Consider the following 19,362-nt stretch of genomic DNA (forward strand, 5'->3'; position numbering starts at 1 on the left):
TTCTTTTGTTAATTTTTCTGAGAAATCTTTTTGGGCAGATGTTTAAACAATTCCTAAGTTAACAGTTGAAATTAACGTAGCAATCTCCTGTTTAATGTAATTTCTGACGCATTCGTTTGCTGTTTGGCTAAATGTTAAGGGGCCTTGAGACGTGTTATGCTTTTTGTTACGTATTTCCAAATAAAACAACCGGTTAGCTTCGGACGTGTTAGCATGTTACATCTGTTTGGACTTCTCAACACTAAAATTACGGTCGTGTGTGACGGATTTTCAGTCCAATACAGACAGAAATATTTATATAGTTCGGATTTTGAGTATCAGCACACAGGCGTTTACCTATTACAGATTATTTGGTTAACAAAAGCCCGATTAAAACACAGCGAGCTAACCGTTAGCTTCATTAGCAGAGGTTGCTATCAGGGCTAACGGTTGCTACGTTACACAAATTGACTTGACAGAGAAAATCCTGTATCATATCTCCTCTTTTGGCTTCGCTTAGGCCAAAATATAAAGTAAATGATAAAGTTAACTTTCTTTTTTTTTACTATTTAGTAAAGATTGAATTTATTTTTGTTTAAATAAAAGCTTAAAAGGGTCAAAGAAAAAAAACCAAATGATATTAGAATTTGTTGCTTTTGTTTTGCTTCATGTTCACTGGGATGACCAGGAACAACAAGCCTGACCTGAGTTGGCCTTTTATGGGGGAAAAATAATATTAAGAGTTATTTAAAGAATAAACTTAGAATATAATCATATTTATTTTTAAACAAACTTTTCACATGTTTGTTTGCTTTAAAGGAACAGCTTTATTTCTGTAGAAAAAAATTACAAATACAAAATGATAAATTTACATGACTTTGAGCATTAAAGTGCAAAAATCAAAAATAAACCTACACTAATACAGCATGATGCAGTGATATATGGAGTGAGCACATGTTTTGCCTTAAAAACCAAACATTTTACAAAGAAGTTACCTGGGATAAACATGGCCGGTTTCAACAGATTAAACAACTGTAAATACAATAATGAACCAAATGGATGGAAAATAACATATTTTTATAACAAAATCATCTAAATTTTGGTTGCAGTGTTTCCAGGAGGCCTTATGTGAACTTCTTGATGAAGCGCAGTTTGAGGTATGCGATGGTGAGGAAGCAGATGGTCATGATGCTCAGAGCCAGGTGGTTCTGCCAGAGACCCCAGGTGGAGTGATCAACTCCCTGGTCCTTCAGGTAATCCTCACCTGACCTGCTCAACACACAACAGACATTACAATCAGTAAGACTGAGCTTTTAGGCATTAAACATTCCAGGTTGATCTGACGTTAAAAGGTAAATATATTCAAATTCATTGTTACTGTAGGTGTGGTGCTGGATCTATGATCCTATGGGCATTTTTCCATTAGAAAGACCCTAAGAATGTAATTAAAGTGCAAAAATCACATATTGAGTAACTTTGTAATACAAGGACACTTTATATAATAGTCAGAATAATAAAATATGACCAACAAATTAAAGAAACTATCATCTGGTTAAGATCAAAGTTAGTGTCAAAAAGGTTGACAAACGAGTAAAGGTGAAACGATTAACTGTGATTAATCAAAAATAGTCGTGATTAATCAGTTTTGAAAATACTCGTCAACTAATTTGGTAATTGATTAATCACTAACTGGGGCATAGAGACTCAAAAAAGTGAATTACACTCTGGTCATTAATTAAGTCAAAACTGTGCAAAGAATATAAATATATTACATTTAAGATAAAAATAAACTTTGTCCTCAAGTGTCATTGTTTTAGCCTCAGCTGGTTCTAATTCTGTTAAAAACGTACACTTTTCTATCCAATTATTAACTAATTAATTGATTATTTAAAAAAAACATGCCAGAAGTATTTTTTTAGCTGCAGATGCATCCGTTGCTACAAATGATCAAGCGATCGATGTTATCGCATTTTAGGTAATAAAAAGTTATTTATTATTTGTTTATTTGCATCTTTTATTAGTATTTCTAACATGATATAAAAAAGAAAAATATACCAATTTTTGTATCTGATTAATCAATTGTCAGAATAATCAATAGAATAAATCAATAACTAAAATAATCGTTAGTTGCAGCCCTAGAAAAAAGTAAACATATGGCTGCAGAGATGTTAATGTTGCTCCTAAAAGTTTGATTTTGTGTTTTTCTCGGTGTCTTACTGGGAAACGTTTCCTTCCAAGGTGAACTGCAGACCGGGGAACTCGTTTGCTTGCAGAGACTAAAAACCAAAAGTGAAGAATAATAATTAATAAATAAATACTGCATACACGTTAAAAATGTTCAATTCACAATTTAAATTTGAGCTGATATGGATGATTTCTGGTTTGTGTACTTACACTCAGTCCATATCTGGGTATACTGAGGTACTTCAACCAGGCGAGCCAGTTAACGATGGAGTTTACATTCACCAACAGACCTGCAAAGATCTGCACAAATAGTTAGATTTTAAATGTTTTTCACCTGTATTATTGAGGATACTTTCAAAATATTACAATACAGCCAGTAAAATGATAAACGAGATAAAATACTGAGTTAATGTAAAGTAATATGAAACTTCAAAAACTCTGTTAACAAAAGCTAGTAAATAAAAACATGTTGACCAAATCACATCACAGTGGGCCAAAGCTAATAGAAAGTAGAAAAATAAACAAATATTAATGGAAATAGAGAAAATGATACATCAGATCTTTAAAATTCAAGAGGAAAAGGTGATTTTTAGCAGATGACATGATGAATTACAGATTGAAACCACCAATTAATATTAAACTGACGGTTTTACACTTTAATTTTATAATTTACAAGTGGATTCTTGATGCTGTGCAATTAAAATACAGATTAACCTTCTTTTTCTTTTGTTCAATCCAAGAAATAATAAACGTGAGAAGAGTTGAGTTTCCTTCAAACATTTTAATTCATTATTAGCGACAAAATTGAGCAACTGTTTTAAATCTCTCCTCTGCAAGAACATTTAGTGTATTCTGAGCGTCGGTGAGTGTTTGTTTACCATCATGAAGACGCAGGTGATGGTCATGAAGATGTTGGCGATGGCCACCACCGTCTGGTCGGCCGAGATGGCCATGGCCATGGAGGTGGCGGTGTACGACACCAGAGCCACGCTGAACATGAAGGTGAAGAAAGCCCCCGCTGTCGGCTTCAGGCCTGAAACACACCGACCAGAACAGAACCTGAATCAGTACAAAATGATCAATAACAAATATCTGACAAAATATTTAACCTGAGAACTAAATCTATAAATTTGGTATAACTATGTATTTAGATATAGTTAAACATAGTTAATTACATTTAGTTAGCAGTCTAGATATCTAGCTAGCATTCAGACTTAGCTTGTAATGACCTAATATTAAAATGTTAAATATTTAGCCTGCTATCTATATATTTAAAGTTAAATATAATTAACTAACTATAGCTAAATATAGCTATAATTAGCTAAACTAAAACAGGGTTCTGGTGGGAAGTTAGCCAGATAAACTTAGCCTGTTAACGAACCATTTAGTTAGCAATCTAAATAGTCAGCTAACTAAATGATTAAGCTGAATATTTTGCTCGCTAACTAAATATTTAGTTGCCATGCAAAATATTTTTAGCATGTAAACTAAATATTTACCAAGGTAAAATCTGTTTGCTAATTAATATTCAGTAGACAAGCTAAATATTGTTACAAGCCAAATATTTAGCTTACAAACTCAATTTTTAGTTAGAATTTAAATAGAGTTAGCAAACTAAGTATAAGATTCACTAATCAAACTTTAAAATTCATAAATGAATTGATAACATGGTGAAAATATGACATTAACTCCCCTTTTCTCTGATACACATTTAGAGATACACATATGTGCAACTACACAGCAGCAGCACATACAGTCGTTCATGTTTTACTTTTAACATTTTAAATGTCATCAGTTCCAATTTTTCATTTCCCATGAAGACGCCACAAGGTTCAGTCCGAACACAATCCTTCATTTTAAATTTTACATGCTACGACTTCATAATTACAATAAAAATCAATAATCTCTCTTACAATCACAGTATTTTACCTACCGATCATGTAGTAGGCGACGCAGGTGAAGACGATGGCGGGGATGGTCCTCAGAGTGATGATGTCAGACAGGATCTTAGACAGGAAGTAGACAGAGAGTCTGTAGTAACCGCTGATGTATTCATGTCTGCAGAGAGAGAAATATGATAGCTTTCACCAGTAAGCCTCCTCCATAAAGATAAATTATTTTACTCAGTTCTCAATCTAAATGTCTTTCAGGATGTGATTTTGTGAGTCAGACCCACATGAAGAGTTTCCTCTCTGTGATGAAGAGTTCAGCGGCCGACAGCGAGCTGAAACACTGATTCACCACGATGAAGAAGAGAGCGCCGGTCCTGAAAACACAGCACAGAGACGAGATCAAATCAGGAAACAGAATAAAATCAAAACCACAAACCCGACTCTGGATTATAAAAGAGTAAAATGCCTGTTCTGGATCCCGCTGCCATCCAGCTGGACGTTGAAGAAAAGCGCTCCGACAACCAGAGCGAGGAAGAGCGTCACCGCTACCTGAAACGCACAATACAAACTCTGAACATTTCAAATTCAGAAGAACTTTGTGACTCAGAGCTGCATTAAGGAGTAAAACTGGCTTCTAAAACACAGAAACTTCATGCGTTTGAAAGTGCAGTACCCTTCTTGTCCAGCAGATGCTGCTACAGAACTTTACAGAAGTTGCTCAACCCATCAGAACACCGTTTAGTTTAGAGAAGAGGTTGACCTGCGGTTTATTACCTGGGCGATGGAGGTTTGCGGGTTCAGCGCCAGGTTGCGGAACGTTCTCTTGAGAACCCATTTGAACTGGGTCAGGAAGCTGGTGTTGTAGGTGATGGTCCTGAACCGAGAACTCTTGGTTGTTGGCTTTCCCTGAAAAATCATTTCTAGAAGATATAAGGTAAGAAAATTACGTGAAAACTAACATTTCTCAAGACAAAGTGGCCTCTGTCAATGTTTCTACTAATAAAGACCATCTGGCATCATTAGTAATGATGTCAGTTAATCAATAATCTGCCTTTGTAGGGTCTTTGTCTCTCCAAAGGGTTTTGGGGGTAAATCTAATTTCTCTTGAACCTACCTAGCTCGTCTTTTGTCTGTTTGTAGTATTGGCAGTTTCTGTACTCCTCCACCAGGTTGTCCTCGATTCCTTTTCTGGACTTGGACATTGATTCTGCATCTTGTTGAGAGTCTGCAACAAGAAAAGCAACTTTTATTCAAACTAACTCAGACTGAGATCAACAGCTAGCCACCGCTTTTTCCTGTACTGAGAAGCAAGAACTTGAAATAAGATGCTTATTTTATTGCCTGTTTACACCAACCCTGTTCACTTTGACTTGACGAAGACCAAAGCATTCCAGATTTATTGTCTTGTTTCTATTGAGTGGTAAGACACGGGTCGGTGCGGTTTAGCACGCTCTTTTATGGTCCTCTGTCTCCAGAGGAGTGCTTTAACCACCAGTTGGGCAGATTAAACCCAAATATCTGACATGGCGTCATATTAGTGCAACGACAGACGTGACGACTATTATGTCTTGTCTTTGTCTCAAGCAGTAACATTTTTCTGTGCCCCAGTACCAGTAGCTCCACCCTAACCATACCGAACTGAACCACTGTCCTACGTCCTATTCATCAAGTCCTTAATTTCTGTTGAGGACTCACCCCAGGTGGCACATGTCCATCTCCTGGGACGTACCAGAAAGGGATTCTGATAAGTCCCAATCACACACCACTGTGTTTGTTTAGATTTCAAAGACCATGACCAATCATCCCTCATTAATGTAATCTAACTATATTTGACACCATATATTAGTGGGTTAACCATAATAATCGTGACTTTTTTTCAATAAAAGTAGAGAACAATCATAGTTATTTACTGGATTAAAGCCAAAGCACCTACCTTGTCCTTCCAGGCTGCTGAGGGTGACCGCGGTCGAGTCTCCGTTGATGACGTCCAGGAAGAAGTCAGCAGGGTTGTTATGAGCCTCACAGTGATATCCTGGAAGAAAAAACCCAAACTGAGCTAAAAAACATCCCTGCTGAATCAAAACAAGTTGAATATTTGATCCACTTTCTTACCAATTTCAGAGAAATACTCCAGCGCTTTCTGTGCCTGGCCGTGGTAAACCTGGATGTTTCAATTTCACCATAAAACAAAGTTATTTGGTTGTTTATTTTCACATTTAGGCCTCCTGGTTGGTCAGTAGATGTTGATTATGAGATATTTTGGTTATGTTGACCTGTTTTCCATTGACGAGCAGCGTGAGGCTGTCGAACAGGCGGTAGATGCTGTACCGCGGTTGATGGATGGACAGGATGATGGTGCGGCCGTGCTTCGCCATCCTACGAAAACAACATTTTGGAAATAAATTTAAGGCTCAGTTCTAAAACATTTGAGGATTTTCGGATGTCTCTTCTGGTTAAGAAACTCCTTCAAGTCCTCTAGAAAGTGGTTTACTGTTGGGTATCTCTGCTACCTGAGACTGAAAAACAAATGCTGATATAACGGTTTCAGATCCATCAATATTTATAAATGTTGATTAGATTTTTGTTTTAAATATCTGAAACTCTGGTAAACTGGTGACGTGACCTTTGCCGTTTCATCCACAGTTTTCACTTCACGCCGTTGTTTTTTATTTTTAAATGAGGCACAGCGGGGAAACGTGAAACCTCTGCGCCAGTTACTCAACAGGCTGTTGCTAGGTAACCAAAGTTGGGAGGGCGGGGGGACTTGAAACTGCTTCTTATCCAGCAGGTTGTTGCTAAGCAACCAAAGAGTGAGAGAGTGAGTTGATTCCACCTACATTTAGATCAGACTTCAGCTAAATTATAATACCCGAATCTATTAATACTGATATTGTCTATCAGAATATATATTATTGATTTATATTGATCTGTGATAAGTGGAAGAAGATGGATAGTTGGGTGGATTATAAATAAATGAGTAACCAAACATGACATTTATAAAAGTTCATAAGTACAGTATGTCATAGAGTCGTGGAAGTTAGACTTCACTACCGCCTGACGTGAATCAGAACCACTTTTAAAGTTTACAATAAACCATTTTACACGTTAGTAATTTAACTCACAGCAAAATACAAACAATAAAATGAACAATGCTACTGGACAAATTGTATACAAAGTGTGTATAATACTCAAATGTGATTATAGGAATAATATTTCAATGTACAATAAGCTGGTCAAAGACAGACTCACTGATTTTTGTTATTAGAAACATATTAGTTTTAAAATTAACTTGTATTTTATTTAAAATCTTTCCTTTAATGTAGGGAATTATAAATACATGACAGGGCAGCACTTGTAGGAAACTTTACGTACTTAAACGAGGTAAATGTATAGATTTTAATCTTTTGTGTAAATATAATTTTGTTGGATCCCAGTAAAAATAGATGTAGTTCTACTGCAGCTGAATCGGATCATAATAAGTAAATAAATCAATCAACAATAAAACCCAGTGTGGTCTAACTGGGAGAAAACCAGCGAGATGACTGTGTTGTTCACCTCTTCAGCAGCAGCAGCACAGAGTTGGCGGTGCTGGCGTCGAGCCCCGTGGTGGGTTCATCCAGGAAGAGGACGGGCGGGTCGATGATCAGCTCCATGCCGATGTTCGTCCTCTTCCTCTCCCCGCCAGAGATCCCGCGAATCAACTGAGTTCCCACCTGAAACGCAGCAGGAAAATATCGTGGGTGATATTTACCACAATCAACCCAATAAACGTCAAATTTCCGTATCATTTGTTACTTTTTCTGTTTTTTCTCATCATGAATACTTTAACTTTTTATACACACATTGAAATGTGACAGTGCACATGCAACAAAAAGCTGCTCGCCAAGGATGACTAACATTGGTTTTAGCTGTAAAGTTGTCAACACACTAAATCTTAAATGTATGTATGATCTATAATAGAAAAAGGGACACAGTGCTTTGTTACTAATTGCCAACACTATGACAACTAGATAGCAAAGTCAGGAATTAAGTTAAAAAATAGTGATGGAAACAGAAGTCACCTATGCTAGCTTGACTTTGACAACTTAACATGTAGATGGGCTGTGGAATATTTTTAACAGCTCAGTAAAAAGAAAAAGGATCTAAACACCAACAATTGTGACAGATCATCAGTAGAGCAGGTGTTTAAATAAGCCAATCAACCACCGCTGTGTTAGATTAGCTAATAGCAACGGTAGCTAATCTATCAAAGCGATCACTTATTAATAATCGCAAAAATAAACATCAAGTCTGAAAACATAAAACTGTAACAGACTGAATGTTCTGTTCTTTGTGTGGGAAATGTTTGCATGATTTTTGGCGTACCAGATGCTTTTCTGCGTTATTTCTTCTTTGCTACTGAATTAATATGGATGCTGCCCTCCAGCATTGTGCGCATGATCAAAATTTCCATATGTAAACAATAATGTGCAACGTATCAATATTTTTATTCATAGGGTTGTTCTTCGTCGTCCTCCGGCTCACCTTGGAGTTAGCGACTCGCCCCAGTCCCAGCTCCTGGATCACTTTCTCCACCTTCTGCTCCTTCTCCTTCTGGCTGATGGAGGACGGCAGACGCAGCGCGGCAGAGAAGGCGAAGTTCTGTCTGACCGTCAGGGTTCCCATCACTACGTCGTCCTGCAGACAGGAAGCCGCCGCTTAGAAAAACTCAAACTTACTTCAGCTGCAGCTGGATGCACCTTTATTTCTATCCTTGAATCGAACTTCCTCTGCTGCGACTTTGAGTTTCAAAACAGTTTATTTAATGAGATTTGGCCGAAGAAGCCGGTGGTATTGTTGCAGGCGGTCTCTTCCTTCCCTTGCAGGGGACATTCCCGAATAGAAAAACATTTCAAGCTGGCTTCCTGACTGCTTTCACCTACCTGCACCACATATCCAGACAGACATTTGAAGTTGGGAGGCTGCGGAGCGCCGTCGATCAGGACTTCTCCTGAAAGACCGGCAGGGTCTTTTCTGGCTGCCAAAACATCCAGGAACCTGAAGAAAAACCAGCAGCAGTAAATCAGCCTGGGTTTGACTCTAAAGCTACATTCACACCAGTGCTGTTTAGTCCACTTTAATTAAACTCCAGTTAATTTGGGGAGGTGTGAATGTTCAATCGAACTCTGGCGCCACCTACAAACCTCAGTCTGTGTTTGGTTGAGGTGAACTCTGGTGCAGATCGAATGCATATGACACCTAGTGAATCAGAGATTGTTCCACAATGCAGGAGCAGGCATGGGGCCCACAAGCGTAGGGCATTCTGGGTAAATAAAACCAAAACAAACACTTTAGCCTAGCGTTAGCAGGAGCAAGGTTTTTTGTTTTTTTAACAAAGACATAAGAGAAATTCTACAACCACTGAAATCTGACGCTGCTCCATTTTTGTTTACAATTTGGTTGGTTTGGGAATGCAGTGTGAAAGAGAACCACAGCAGCTAAAAATGTAACAAATGTCGCAATTTTGGTCCTTAATCAAATATTTGTTTCATTTCCAGCAGCAGGTGTTCTCACAATGCACCTGCTGCTTTCAAGGTGCATTGTGTTAAACCAACCAAACCGTTTGAAAAACCTGTTCCCCTCCTCGCCTGTGGGGGCGCTGCACCAAGAACCACAGAAGGAAACGACATGAAAACCTCTGAAGAAGAACCTGAGCCAACTTCCTTCGTCACAAAACGTAAACAAAAATCGTGTAGCATCAGATTTCTCTGGTAAAAGACCGTTTCTCCCTCTGGCACTAGACTCTCACATTTGTTTTGGTTGAATTTACCCAGAATGCCCTGCACTGTAGTTCACTTTCTGCTTTCGGAGCGGTCTCCGGTCTGCTTGCCGTTCACATATGCATTCGAATCGCATCACTTCAACCGATCCGATACTGAGGTTTGTAGACGGACCAGAGTTCGATTACGCATCCACACCTCCCCAAACGAACCAAACTTTCCAGACAAACGGACTGGAGTTGGACTAAAGCGGATTAAACAGGGCTGGTGTGAAATCAGCCCAGGAATGTGCAAGAATACAAAACATGTGAACCGGTTTATGAATGAGATGTTTTTATTTCCATCTGGTGTTCAGGAAACCAGAAGGAACATGTGGGAAATTTGGGAGCCATTTTCTTTCTCATGCAGTTAATCAGCACGAAGATTAAAAATTGGTCCAGAAAGTAGTTTTGTTCTCACGAACATGACATTATTCCCAACAATAAACACAAAAAATGTGATTAATTCTAGAAATAATTCTGGATTTGACCTCATCCTTATTCTGGTCTTTGTTAATAAGTTAAAAAGACGACTGAGGGAAGAACTTTAGAGCTAATTTTTGTCTTAGTTTAAGTAAAAAACATGCAGGAAAGGTAAAAGTTTTATAACAAACATATGCAGAAGACTTACGATGACTTCCCGCTTCCTGTTGCTCCCATGATGGCGTTCAGGCCCGGCTTCATGAGCCCGCTGAGGAGAACCAAACAAGAAAGGGACCGGTCATAAAACAGAACCCAGAGTCTCTAACAACACACTTCACACTCGCTTTAATTAGACCAAACAGTTAAAATGGTGAAATTATGTGAAAGTACAAATAAATGCTCCTCTGTGTTTTAAAGTTGCCTAACTTTGTATATATCTGAACAACATGCTAAAACAAAATACATAGAAGGTTTTATTGTTACTTCAGTGCAACTCTGCAGAAAACAGTCAGCTCCAGTTACCTCATAATCCAATAAAAACTCTCTGCCCTTTGACCACAGAAAACATTTTATAACATTTAAACAGCTGAGATTAAACATAAAATGAAATTACAGTTTACGAGAAAAATGAGGATGATTAAATCATAAAACCAAAATTCTCAAGGTGGAAAATCGGCCTTATTCAGTAATGATTAGTTTAGAAAATGTGTACCACCAGACAGCAGTAAACAGATAAAACACGGGTTTGCATGAGAGCTCAGACTGACCAGCCTTTAACTCTGTCAATGATTAGACAGCAGCTGAACCACTCAGAACCGTCAGAACCTTACATGACAGCAAGACCGAAGTTTTCATGACATTAAAATCAGAATAACAGGCTCGGGTGGTTTTCATAACCAGAGCGTTATCAGACAGAAAAATCTTTAACCTTTTGGAGAATTGCTCTGATCTCAATAAAGATAAACACTTAATCCTGGAAGATTATCAGATTATCCATCTCGCTGTAGGTGAGAGGTGATCCGTCAGGTGTGTTCAAGGTTTCCGGAGGTGATTTAATTTAATGAATTAAGTTAAAAAAGGAGGATTTTCTGTAGGATTACAGCACAAAACAGACTAGATTTAACACTGCGGCAGGGCCGGCCCAAAGAGTTATGGGGCCTTAAGCAGAATGTAATTTAGTAATTTAATATTTGCTGAGATTTATCTGTGAACAAACTGAGCTCAAACACAAAGATTAAACACATGGCATCAGATTGTTGCCACGGTGACGCAACAATATGAAGATTATTATTCGCAGTTTTACAAAGTAAACTTGCAAGCTCCTACAAATCTTAGATTTGAAATAATTTAACATATTTTAATTGATCTACGCCGAAACTGTTGAATTCAAATTTAATAGAATTCTCATTCTTAATAAATAAATGTTAAAATTCTAGATCTGCGTTAAAATATAAACATTTATGGGGGCCCCCATGAAGCTGCTTTCTCAGATTAATAAAACAAGAAATTGACTTGAGTTGGAAAAAACCTTCTAAAAACCAACTTCTTTCATCCTGACTGTATATTTAAAATGCCTAAAATAAATTAAAATATCTAAGATAATACATAGTGGAAGAAATAACATAATTTAAATAGATCTGATTTGGATAAAATTTACAGAAAATTAGTAAGCAAAAAAATAAGACAGATGACTGATTAATTTTTTTCTCTAAATTTGCCTCCATCGTGTTTTTTTTTTCAGGACATTTTCCGATGTTTTGACGACAGTGAAGCTGCAGTTTCAGTTCTGCATCCTGCAGGGTGTGACCTGTGTGACTGCATGCAACAAGGAACTAAAACTGATTCAGTTTTTCTATCAGCAGATCGAAGAAATGCCGTGTCAGTAACGTGACTCTGCATTTTATGTCAACATGAAAAACGTTAAGTCATTCATTCAGAGACTTTCTCATCGAAACCATGATGCTGCAAGTTGGTTTTGGGAACACAGTCACCAGTTAAAACTATTTTCATTTTAGCTTTCAGCAAAAATATGGGATTTTGCTGCTGATTCAATAAATCTTAATGTCCTTTTGGTAGAAAAACCCCCATAATTTTCTAGAAAAATCCATCTCTTGTCTTTCTTTTCTGTTAGATTTCATCAGCCCCAGCTGATGTGACTTTGAGGAGAAAAGCCACCAGTAAACTCTTCACATGAACAGCAGTGAGGTGAAAGTTAGTGGAGTAAAACCTGCTGGATGTACGCTTCAAACTCTTGTGAGTTTAAATAAAGTTTCAACCCTCCTTCAACTCTGTCAATGATTAAACCAACAGGAATATAGTGAAGATACCAGGCATTGTGAACAGTGTCCTGCACAGAAACACACACCCTGACCTTCGACCAAATGCAGTTTTCATAACATCCTCACAATAAAGGATTGTTTCTAAGAACAGAATCATGAAAAAGTATTCAGATGCTCCAGAACCTTGGAGCCATACAGTAAAGTGCAGCGACATATTTATAGTTTTCTCCTCTTACCACAGCAATCACTTGTTAATAATAGCAAAATAAGCATTAAGGCTAAAACCATACCACTGCAACAGGCTGAATGGTCTGATTTTTGTGTGGGAAATATTTGAGGGGTATTTTTTTGTGCCGTTGTTGTCAGTTGCTATGGCAACGAGCCTGCTGTTGCCGCGCTGATACAGAGAGCGAGAAAGACGTGGTTTTGAGTTGCACTTTAACGGTTTTTCCCTTTGCTGTGGAGCCCAGCACGAAATTAAAAACATCTAAATGTCAAAGTTTGATTGAGTTAACAGAATTATTCTACGGCGGCAGAGCGGCTACGGATATTAAAGAAAAGTCTTTTTGTCCTCCAGCGTTGTCCGCATGCACAACATTTCCGTATGTAAACAACAACATGCAGGGGGTCTATATTTGTAAATAAGATCATGACTAAGTCAGTGAATCACCAGCTTTGCACATCAATGCTAATTTTCTTAATAATTGCCTTTTGTTACACAACAGTGAAATCCTTAAAGCCAACTTGATCCTGTGACTTTAACACCCTGAACTTTCTCATTGTGTCAGGCTATTTAAATAGATCAGCATCCTGCTGCTGCGTCTGTTTGTTGGTTTAAGCTCCAAGGTATTGTGCTGTAACAGCCTACAGAGCGGACCATGTGTGTGCTGCAGAGGCAGAGCTGAAACTGGAGTCGCTCCACAAAGCAAAGCTTCCTTCCTTTGCCTCCCAACATGTGGTATTTGATCTGGAACCAAAGAACAGGTCTGATCACGTCAAGTTTGCCTCCCAGTTTGGCTCCTGATGGCACGTAGACCAACAAGTTCAGGGTGTTTTGTTTCCTGAGACAGTTTGCATACTTCACCTGGTGGCTGTAATGTTGTTGTGTTCAGGATTTTGCATAGTGAGTGTAGATAGAACTCAGATCTCATGAAACATAACCTCTTATTTCAGCTTTTCTACTTTTAAATCTAAGGATAAGTTTCTATTTAAGACAAAGTGACAGTGTTTTGGACTCACTTCAAGTCAATGAGGATGTCTTTGGTTGTGGCCTTCTTCAGGCAGAAACAGCCTCCTCCCTGCTTCACTTTATAGTGAATATTGTGGAAACTAACGGTGGCGCCTTGTTTGTTTGCACCTGCAGACTGAAAAAACTTATTACTTCACCAAAAACCAGTCTCTTCTAAGTTAAAAGCAATGTTGCTGGCATGAAGATCGGAGGTTACCTGGCGCTTGGAGGATTCGTTTCGCCCAAGCTCCATGGCGTCACGGTCACCAGACAGGCTACACCTCCTGTATTCAGAATCCTGAAAAATACATTTGGAATAACGAGTAAATATTTTTACATCCATGTGAATCAAAAAAAAGAACAAAACGCTGCAAAACCCAGAAACTCCATAGAATCACTGAAAATACAGTGAATTTCAGAAACCAGCTAAAAATTCAAAATTTGGAGAAACATTAACTTAGAACAACATGAAATGTTGGTGAAAGCATCAGTTGCAAAACTTTATCATTTAAAATGTTGAAAATCATGTCACTTGCTAACTGCTGTTAGCCACAGCTTCACTAGCTAATAGCAACTTTACTTTATGAGATGCATTAGAAAAATACTATAGCTAAAAGTAACAGAATATTCTTTCTGACACACGATGTTAGACAAAACTTAGTAAAAATAACAAAAACTGTCAGACACAGTGTTAGCCCAAACTTTAAAAAACTAATGGAAACAGCCACGTCAATATGTTAGCTGGAGTAAGCTAATGGAAACTGCTCAGCGTTAGCCAGAACTTCATAAGCTAACAAAAAGCTAGAGATTAAAACCAAGAACTTTTTTAATATATTAACTATGAAAGCTAATGCTAACAGTTTGATTCAATCACATGCCATGATGATAGAGCTTTACAAGCTAACAGTGTCATTGCTTTATCACAGTGTTATCATCCGATAGCCATAAATATCAACAGTTACAGCTTTGTTGTGTGAGATATGCTACATAACAGTTATTTACAAGCTAACCAGAACAGTTTTGTTTTGTTCCATTAGATACGTTAGAACTTTACAATCTTTGTTTTATTATACACACTATACTTTTCCAAAATGTTAATTTGAATACAGCTTTTCTCTAATAGATTTGTTAGCTATAACTTTACAAGGTAAAGCTAACAGCTTTGTTTTGCTACATACAATGCTATTTAAATCTTATCTGATTTTAGAGGCTTTGCTATGTCAGAAATAATGTTAGCCAAAATTTTAACGGGTTTAAGAAGGTGCCATTGGTTTTCTGTTTGTTTTCACCTCCAAAAACATTTGTTAATGCACCCAGGTTAGTAATCTGCTCCATAGCTACATTTACCAAACTTATAATAAAGTGGTACTTTAACTTGGCAACTTACGGAAGCACAAGATAAATCATATTACAGATGTTTGCATTTATCTATCAACATATCTTAAATTTAACTACGGTGGTGTTTTTTCAGCAGGATCATGCTGGTATGAAAATAGTCTTGAAATTCTATTTCTGTGATGTTTTTGGTAATTATTTTAGGTTGAAACACCAAACCGAAATGGTTAGACTTATTCTCAACAATTGTAGAAGAATGGCAACAAAAAACTATTTGCTGATCCAACATAATCCCATAAGAAAATAAAAATTGCTGCAAAAACAACAATACCCTTCTATCTAAACATGAAACTCATCTTACCATTTACAACAGATATTTAGTGAAAAATAAACTGCAGGGAGGATTAATTGATAAATTATAAAAGAATATAGTTAAAATGTGGACATTAGTTAATCATTTTGGTCTGATTAACTACGTCTGGAATGCAGAGGTGAGCAAAATACACAAAATTATATTCAAGTAAGAGTAACACTACTTCAACTGATTTTACTCAAGTAAAATTAAAAAGCAAGAAATTACTCAAGTAAGGGTAAAAAGTATTTGGTTAAAAATCCTAATAAAGTACTGAATAAGTGATCAAATTATCAATCATTTAATATTGAAAAGTCATCAGACGGAAAAAAATATAAAGTTAAATGGAAATATTAGTATTTTAAGGACTAAAACGAAAAACAAATTGTATAAATAACAAAAAAAATTAATCAGGCAAAAGAAAACAAATTTCCAAATCAGTTTCTTTCAATATAAAACTTTAACAAAAACTGTTAATGAATTTTGATTAAAACATTTTTGCTCTTCATTCAGTGGGGAAAAAATCCAGAAATATTACTCACGAGTAAAAATACTTCATAATTCTTTCTAAAAAGTTACTCAAGTAAATGTAACTAGTTACTACCAAATCTGTCGTAATGAGAGTTCAGTATTTCTACCTTTGCCAGTTTTTTTTTTTAATTCTCTGTTTATATTTATTTACTTTGCATAAAATCTATTTCCCAGAAACTCAGTTATGTAACTTTTAAGCATTGACACACAAATGTAGCTCAACTTTAGTGAAAATACCATCAAAATGTCTTATTATCATCCGCAAACATTGTCTTATTTCTCCAGAACCCAGTTTGCAGATTTCTCTGACAAACTTCCTGAAATTCTGCTGATTTGGTCCAAAGAAACATCAAATCTGTCAAACTCAGAAGCAGCTAATTTAGTTCATTCCTCTTTCCAGCAGCGCAAATCTTCCTTTTTAACGCAGGAAATGAGCTAAACTGAATTAAACATGACGCCAATTTGCATAAAAATGATCAGTATTTAGTCGTTGGGAGTGAGAGAAGAGAGCACAGATATTTTTACCTGCTGAAATGAGAAAGTCGCAGAGCAAACAGAGAGCGGAGGACGCTGACCGGCAGGAAGCGGACTGATCGATGTGTGTTTGTCACAGAAGAGGCCGCTTGTTTAAGGTTCAGGCTGCGCATGCGAGGAAGTTTGGTAAGTCTGGTTTTATGACTGAGGCGTGATAAGTAAGGAGAAGGGAAAAACTGAGGATGACTCTGACCCACAGTTATAAAATACAGAGAAAATGCAATAAAGAGGAGCACAGGGGTTCAGGTTTGTAGCTTTATGTCAGAGTTTAGTTTTAAATTTTACAGTGGGAGAAATGATTCGGTGTCTTTTACCAAAGTCAAAAGAGAAATCCTACAACTGCTAACATCGGACTCCAGTATATTTTTGTTTACATTTGGTGAAGAAGGAAGTTTCGCTCAGCAGCTGTGGTTACATCAACGTTTTTGAAGGTTGATGGAAATGGTAAAATTTTAATTCCAAGGTTCCAAGGTAAGTGAAGCCATGTTGGGGACAACTCAGGGAGCAACTAGAGGGCCGGGCCTGGACAGTAGCAATACCTAATGGCATTGCTTCCGATTGATCAAAATTGATTTTATAACCTGAGAAAGAACCAAACTCATAAATAGTGGACAAGATGGCTGGTATCGAGATGTCAGGTTTTGTTACGAATAACAGAATATCATCTGCGTATAACGCTATTTTATGAACTTTACCGCCAATCATCACGCCATGTATATTTTGTTGTGATTTAATAACCACTGCTAGAGGCTCCAGCGCCAAAGCAAATAGGAGCGGGGATAGAGGACAACCCTGTCGAGTTCCAATATGTATTGTAAAAGGTGGAGATAGAACAACATTAGTCATAACACAGGCAGACGGGGAACTGTAAAGTATCTTGATCCATTTCAGAAAATCGCCTCCTATCCCGAATCTCTCCAAAACATTAAATAAGTACTTCCACTCAAACCTATCAAAAACATTTTCAGCATCTAAAGATACAGCAAAGACTCTACAATTCGTTTGGGTTTAGTACTGAATTATGTTAAGTAATCTTCTCATATTTGTGAAGGGAAAACGATTTTGTATGAACCCGGTCTGATCTGGATTTATTAAGAAAGTCAAAAGCTTCTCCAGCCTCATTACAAGTAGTTTAGAATCTACCCCGATAGGTCTATATGTCTGATGGTTTATCTTTTTTAAGGATGAGGTTGATGTTCGCCAGGTTAAATGTTTTCACCAAGTCTCCAGCCCAAACGACTGTAGCTGAAATCTTCAGTGACAGACTGAGGAATATCAGCGCGAGCCGCTAGCAAGCAGCTGAGCTGCCTGATTAGCTTCTTTGCTAGTTAGCATATTCTTGGCTCTTCAGTTGGTTTATAGGCGGAAGATTTGGCTGTTTTAGGATCAGGCGTGTTGATATAAAATAAGCCTACAGCTGGTTAGTTTAGATAGAATGAAAAAATAAACCAAATTGGCTCGAGGGAAGTGGGAGCCCAGCGACACGCGTGGGGTCAGGGTAGCTGCATTGTGACCCCCCACGCCATGAATTTTGACAAAATATAATGTTTGTTTCATAATTAATTACTCTATTGTGTTTATGGTTTAAATCTCTCTGAATTGCCTTGTTGCTGAAACATTTTTAGCCTATTTCATGTTGTCAAACAGCTTCAGTTTAACCTGGCTTATGTGGAAATATAATTAAAAGTACTAAAATTCCCCCAAAACATAATTTAAACAGTTAATCCATGATTTAGCATGGGGCTATCTTTGTTTTATTTTAAAAGTTTGCCAAAACCGGAGAAGTTTCTGAGGGGTTGACAGTAACTTTGTCGGCCCGGTGACGGTAACCTGAGCCGGCCGGTGTGAGCCTCACCATGCTGCCTGCCGCGAAGCCCCGCCCTCTGCGCGCCGTCCTCCCTGCTGCTCCTTCCTCTGGGTAATTAAATCATTTCCAGGGAACATCATCGTCCCTGCGGTCCGGCGCACATCCCGGTCATGTCACAAAATGAAAATAACACGCAAAAAATTAAATAATTAAACCACACTCAAGCTAACTGTTTTGTAAACCTGCGTTGATATTTGAATGAAAATTGAGCATAAATGCAGCTTTGGATAGACGGAGCAACGCGCCAGGACGCCGGTGTTGATCTGTTTTAACCCGGAAAGCAGCAGAGGAGGCGGGACTGCAGCAACCCGCAGCTGCCGGTGCCTCCAGGAAGTCAGAGAAATACACACATCCTGTTACATCAACCACAAATTACCAACACACACACATGTACATGTTTGTCATGATTTAGATCATTTTTCTCTATTACTCCGCATCCGGATGCAGCTGAATAAATATATAACTCTAAAAAAAACTTTAAAAAGGAGAATAAATAACCAGCTGAGACGAGCTCTTATGTTTTAAATGATGTTAGCATTAATAATAAGAGTTGAAATTGTTGTGATGTAACTGTTGTCAGGCGCTGCTTTGGCTCCCCCGCTGGTTCAAATGTGGAATTACAGTCCGGTGTTACATCATGTTGTGTTACCACCGTGTGACCGCAGGAGGCGCTGTTGCATTTTAACACTAAAATTACACTAATGTTATGAATATTACGGTCACAGAATATGATGATATTGCGACCAAACTGTAACTTATAGAAAAACATTAAATACTTGAGCAGTAAAGTGGTAAAAGTTAATATTTTACTAAGTTACACTTTGGTCATAAATATCTGAGCTGTCATATGAGTCAGGTAGCCACTGTTTACATTTACTCAATTATATTTACTTGAGTAACTTTTTTAAATGTACTTTTAGGAGTATTTTTACTACACTTTACTTTTTACTTTTACTTCAGT

At 37.5% G+C, this 19,362-nt stretch overlaps 1 protein-coding gene across 3 annotated transcripts; it reads right to left on the minus strand.

Moving 5' to 3' along the window:
* Window positions 1-784: 784 nt before the first annotated feature.
* LOC116733424 (broad substrate specificity ATP-binding cassette transporter ABCG2-like) lies at window positions 785-18,693 on the minus strand. 3 transcript variants are annotated; one of them, XM_032584274.1, is made up of 19 exons: window positions 18,390-18,693; window positions 14,000-14,080; window positions 13,794-13,918; window positions 10,484-10,543; window positions 8,978-9,092; window positions 8,580-8,732; window positions 7,611-7,768; window positions 6,329-6,431; window positions 6,168-6,216; window positions 5,989-6,087; window positions 5,170-5,280; window positions 4,830-4,975; window positions 4,522-4,604; window positions 4,340-4,429; window positions 4,097-4,221; window positions 3,042-3,196; window positions 2,374-2,463; window positions 2,197-2,255; window positions 785-1,248 (listed from the first exon to the last, which is right to left on the minus strand). In XM_032584274.1, the coding sequence occupies exons 1-19, from the start codon at window positions 18,390-18,392 to the stop codon at window positions 1,104-1,106; spliced, it is 1,950 nt and encodes a 649-aa protein (XP_032440165.1). In that variant the 5' UTR covers window positions 18,393-18,693; the 3' UTR covers window positions 785-1,103. The 3 variants fall into 3 exon arrangements, with proteins under 3 accessions (XP_032440165.1, XP_032440166.1, XP_032440167.1); XM_032584275.1 differs by lacking the exon at window positions 18,390-18,693 and adding an exon at window positions 16,526-16,651; XM_032584276.1 differs by lacking the exon at window positions 18,390-18,693 and having other exon boundaries at window positions 13,794-13,911.
* Between the last annotated feature and the right edge of the window lie 669 nt (window positions 18,694-19,362).

This window comes from Xiphophorus hellerii, chromosome 14 (genome assembly GCF_003331165.1).
Source record: "Xiphophorus hellerii strain 12219 chromosome 14, Xiphophorus_hellerii-4.1, whole genome shotgun sequence".
NCBI classification, from domain to species: domain Eukaryota; kingdom Metazoa; phylum Chordata; class Actinopteri; order Cyprinodontiformes; family Poeciliidae; genus Xiphophorus; species Xiphophorus hellerii.

What these genes read in the sequence shown, in the direction of transcription:
- LOC116733424 (XM_032584274.1), bottom strand. An exon ending in TGCTCGTCAATGGAAAACAG is followed by an intron (nt 6,217 to 6,328) that starts GTCAACATAACC and finishes TGAAACATCCAG; the next exon opens with GTTTACCACGGCCAGGCACA. An exon ending in TTGGAAGGAAACGTTTCCCA is followed by an intron (nt 1,249 to 2,196) that starts GTAAGACACCGA and finishes TGTGTTGAGCAG; the next exon opens with GTCAGGTGAGGATTACCTGA.